At 48.6% G+C, this 3398-nt stretch overlaps 1 protein-coding gene across 1 annotated transcript; it reads left to right on the forward strand.

The window, feature by feature from the left end:
- The first annotated feature begins 1589 nt into the window (after window positions 1-1589).
- Window positions 1590-2658, forward strand: LOC125533547 (heavy metal-associated isoprenylated plant protein 44-like). Its single transcript, XM_048696983.1, has 2 exons — window positions 1590-1898; window positions 2038-2658. Exons 1-2 carry the CDS (start codon window positions 1713-1715, stop codon window positions 2437-2439), a joined length of 588 nt encoding a protein of 195 aa, XP_048552940.1. The 5' UTR covers window positions 1590-1712; the 3' UTR covers window positions 2440-2658.
- The last annotated feature ends 740 nt before the right edge of the window (window positions 2659-3398 follow it).

Raw genomic sequence — 3398 nt, forward strand, 5'->3', positions numbered from 1 at the left:
GTGGTGCCCAAATCACCGAGCAAGTAAGTTGATTTGGTCAGATATGCATAGTTTTGTAGCCGAATATGCATATTTTTTTTATTACTAGCCGAATATGCATATTTTTGTTGATTACTAGTAGGGTATGCATAGTTTTGTTGATCACTGGCTGGATATGCATAGTTGTGTTGATCACTAGCTGGATATGCATAGTTATGTTGATCACTAGCCGGATATGCATAGTATTTTTATCATTGGTCGGATATGCATAGTTTTGTTGACAATATTTATTTTTTGGCCTTCTCATGCGTGTAAAGTGTTCAAGAAGTTGGACCAGAAAACTTCACTGTCATGCATTGCTAGTTGAAGTTGAATGGGCAATCGAAGTGGAACCTATTCATAGCCAAGAACGCCGCACAGGACACCAAGGAAGAAATCGGTGGCCCAACCGACCCAACAAAAGAACCGCTCAAGAAGATTAGAAGAGGGTGCTGGGAAAAGAAGTGGGAGAAGGAGAAGGCAAAGCGAGAAAGGTGCGGTGGTGAAGATGATAGAGAGGTTCGAGGACATCTTGTCCAAAAAGGAGGAGGCATACGTCAAGCGCTCGGACATCAAGGAGGACAAAAAAGGTGGAGAGGTTCAAACTATTAATGAAGGCGGCCGGGAAGAAGCTAGCGCTCGAATAGACAAGAGCCATGATCGAAGAGAAGAAGGTCATGGTCGAGGAGAAGAAGGCAATGCTAGAAGAAAAGAAGGTGAAGATCGCAGTCGATGCGGACACAAGGATGATCGTGGAAGCCGTCCGCTATAAGATGTTGCAGCAGTAGAAAAATGAGTTGGAGGCGGCGGGCAAGAAGGATGAGGAGGCGGCGGAGAAGAAGGTTGCATACGCGGCAGCGACCGCACCTTGAGCGTGGAGGATCGGAATTATTTTGCATGAACTGCCGGACTTATATTTTTTTGTGATCGGGCATGTAAAAGCTTGAGCATACTTGCCTCTTTTTGATTGTGATTGGGTATGTGATCGACGCGTCATGGACCAGACTTTATTTGAATTTAAATATATCCTTTATTAATGGACGTATACGGAATAGCATTGGATGACCACCTTCCACATCTGTGTCTCCGAACTGATCCCTTGTTCGCGGATTGGCGTGGAAGAAAATTTACGGATCGGCGTTGCATATGTCCTAAGGAAATCCTGCATGAGGCAATTCCTTCGTCGGTAAGTATATGTATGTGTTTTAATTTCGGCTAATCTCGAGTTATTTTTAAATAAGGATCATTGCTTCTTCTGGATCGACTAGTCTTTCTTCTTTCTGAAGAGAAAAAGGACAGCTGCATGCATGCGTACTCGTATTATTTGTTTTATTTATTATTTCGCCAAAGGCATTGTCGTCTTTCTGCTGCCTCACACATGCAGACCTCCCTCCTCGGTTTTACATTACACTGCAGATGAAACCTACCCGCATTTTCTTAAGAAATCCCTCCATATTGTTGCATGTGACACCAACAACTGAAGCACCCATTGCTCGATGAGATCAGAAAGGAATTGGCTTTTGGCTGTCCGTCCGAGCCGACACTCTTCAGTTAAGTAGATCCCAGTGCGGACTGCTTGCGGAGCCCCAGTGCCACGCATAGCTAGCTAGCTACTCGATCGAGCTGCAAGAGCTTCTTGATCGGTTGTTGGTTCATCACTTGGATTGGATCTCGCACGACACACGCGTGCACTCATGGCGGACCTGGTCTCCGACGTGCTCCTGTCCTTCTTCTGCTGCTGCTTCTACCCTCCCGGGGGGCACCACGACACGCGACACTACCGCGGCCACCCGGCGGGCAGAAGCTCCGCGCATCGTCACCACCACGGCGCCGCGGGTCGTACGGTGGCCAGTCGGAGCAGACCGGCCCTGTCTCTCCAGGTTCACCCGCGTGCTTGTTGTCCTGTTTATATATACTACCCATTCGTTTCTTTGCATTTCCATCCCGGTGGAAACCGATCGATGGCCGGCAGCCGGCAAGCTACCTGACCGGCACAACACTTGCATTGCATGTATCCAGACGGTGGAGCTCAAGGTCTGGATGTGCTGCGACGGCTGTGAGCGAGCCGTGATGCAGTCTCTCGTGAACCTCCGAGGAGTGGACAGCGTGGAGGTGGACGCCGGGACGGGGAAGGTGAGGGTGACGGGGTACGTGGAGCGGGGAAAGGTGCTGCGGGAGGTACGCCGCCGGAGCGGGAAGAAGGCGGACTTCTGGCCGAGCGGCGGCACGCCGCTGCGCTTCGCGTCTCCCGGGGGCTGCTTCGGCGGCAGCGAGCCGTACCGCGACACCTACAGCTACCACCGACGCGGCTACGGTGATGGTGGTGATCGTCACGGCCGCGCCCGCAGGCCTGCTCGTGGCGGCGACGCCGTCAGCAACATGTTCAACGACGATGATGTCAACGCGTGCGCGATCATGTGACGGCTTCACGAGGATATTTGTGGCAATACTTACGTGCTGCCGGTTCAACTGGCTCTAGTTTTCGTGGAAGTATCATGAATCTTTATGTACGATGAGATTGCAGTGAATCTGATCTCCTCGCCGCATGCAAATGCATTACTCCCTCCAATTTGTACTAAAGCAGCTACAAGTATTACTCCCTCCAATTTGTACTAAAGCAGCTACAAGTAATATGAACCGGAGGGATTATGTTATCTTTTTCAGTATTTTTTTTTACTGCTCTCGATTAGAGCATCTCCAACAGACGCCCAAAAACTGGGCCGCGCGTTAAAATCCGAATTTTTTGGGCGCCAGACAGCTCTAACAGAAGCTGTAAAACAGTGCGCACGCAAAAAAAAGAGTGCGTGCTGAAAAACGTTATGTAAACTTTCACCAACTGCTCTCGGGTGTGTGGCACCTTGTTTTCACCAACGCCGGATGGTCAGGGCATTTTAGAGGCGGCCCTGTAAACTTTCTGTAACCGTTCAACTGGTTGGGGGAATGGATGTACAAACCCAACACCTGGGTTTAAATCTTTACAGAGGCGAATTTAGGTTTCTATTTATTCTTAACGATAAGGCTTTTCTGGAACTCATGCATTTATCATCGAGGACTAGGCTCAGTGCATAACTGGGATTAAAAAATCCTAGTAGTCATATTTAAAAGGCCGTATGCATCCTTAGTTGGTGCAGAGGCTGGGGAAGTGAAATTCTCCCCAAATTTTAAGTAAAGAGAGTCTTGGCTGAGTGGTTGGGCATGCGGTTGTGCAGCCTAGCGACCGGAGTTCAATTCCTAGAATTGACAGGTGATGCACAGTGGTTTTCCCCTGTCTATTGAGGATCAAACTTGGTGTGGTTGAAACTCTCATCAAGAAATATTTGATACTCATTTAAAAAAAATTGAGGACCATATTTATCTTGGTACTCATACAAAAATGGTTG

The sequence above is a fragment of the Triticum urartu genome, chromosome 1, assembly GCF_003073215.2.
Source record: "Triticum urartu cultivar G1812 chromosome 1, Tu2.1, whole genome shotgun sequence".
Lineage (NCBI taxonomy): Eukaryota > Viridiplantae > Streptophyta > Magnoliopsida > Poales > Poaceae > Triticum > Triticum urartu.

Bases quoted from the DNA above. Each gene is read 5' to 3' on its own strand.
- LOC125533547 (XM_048696983.1), top strand. From the start codon at position 1,713: ATGGCGGACCTGGTCTCCGACGTGCTCCTGTCCTTCTTCTGCTGCTGC. The intron at 1,899-2,037 runs GTTCACCCGCGT...GCATGTATCCAG, and splicing joins GACCGGCCCTGTCTCTCCAG to ACGGTGGAGCTCAAGGTCTG.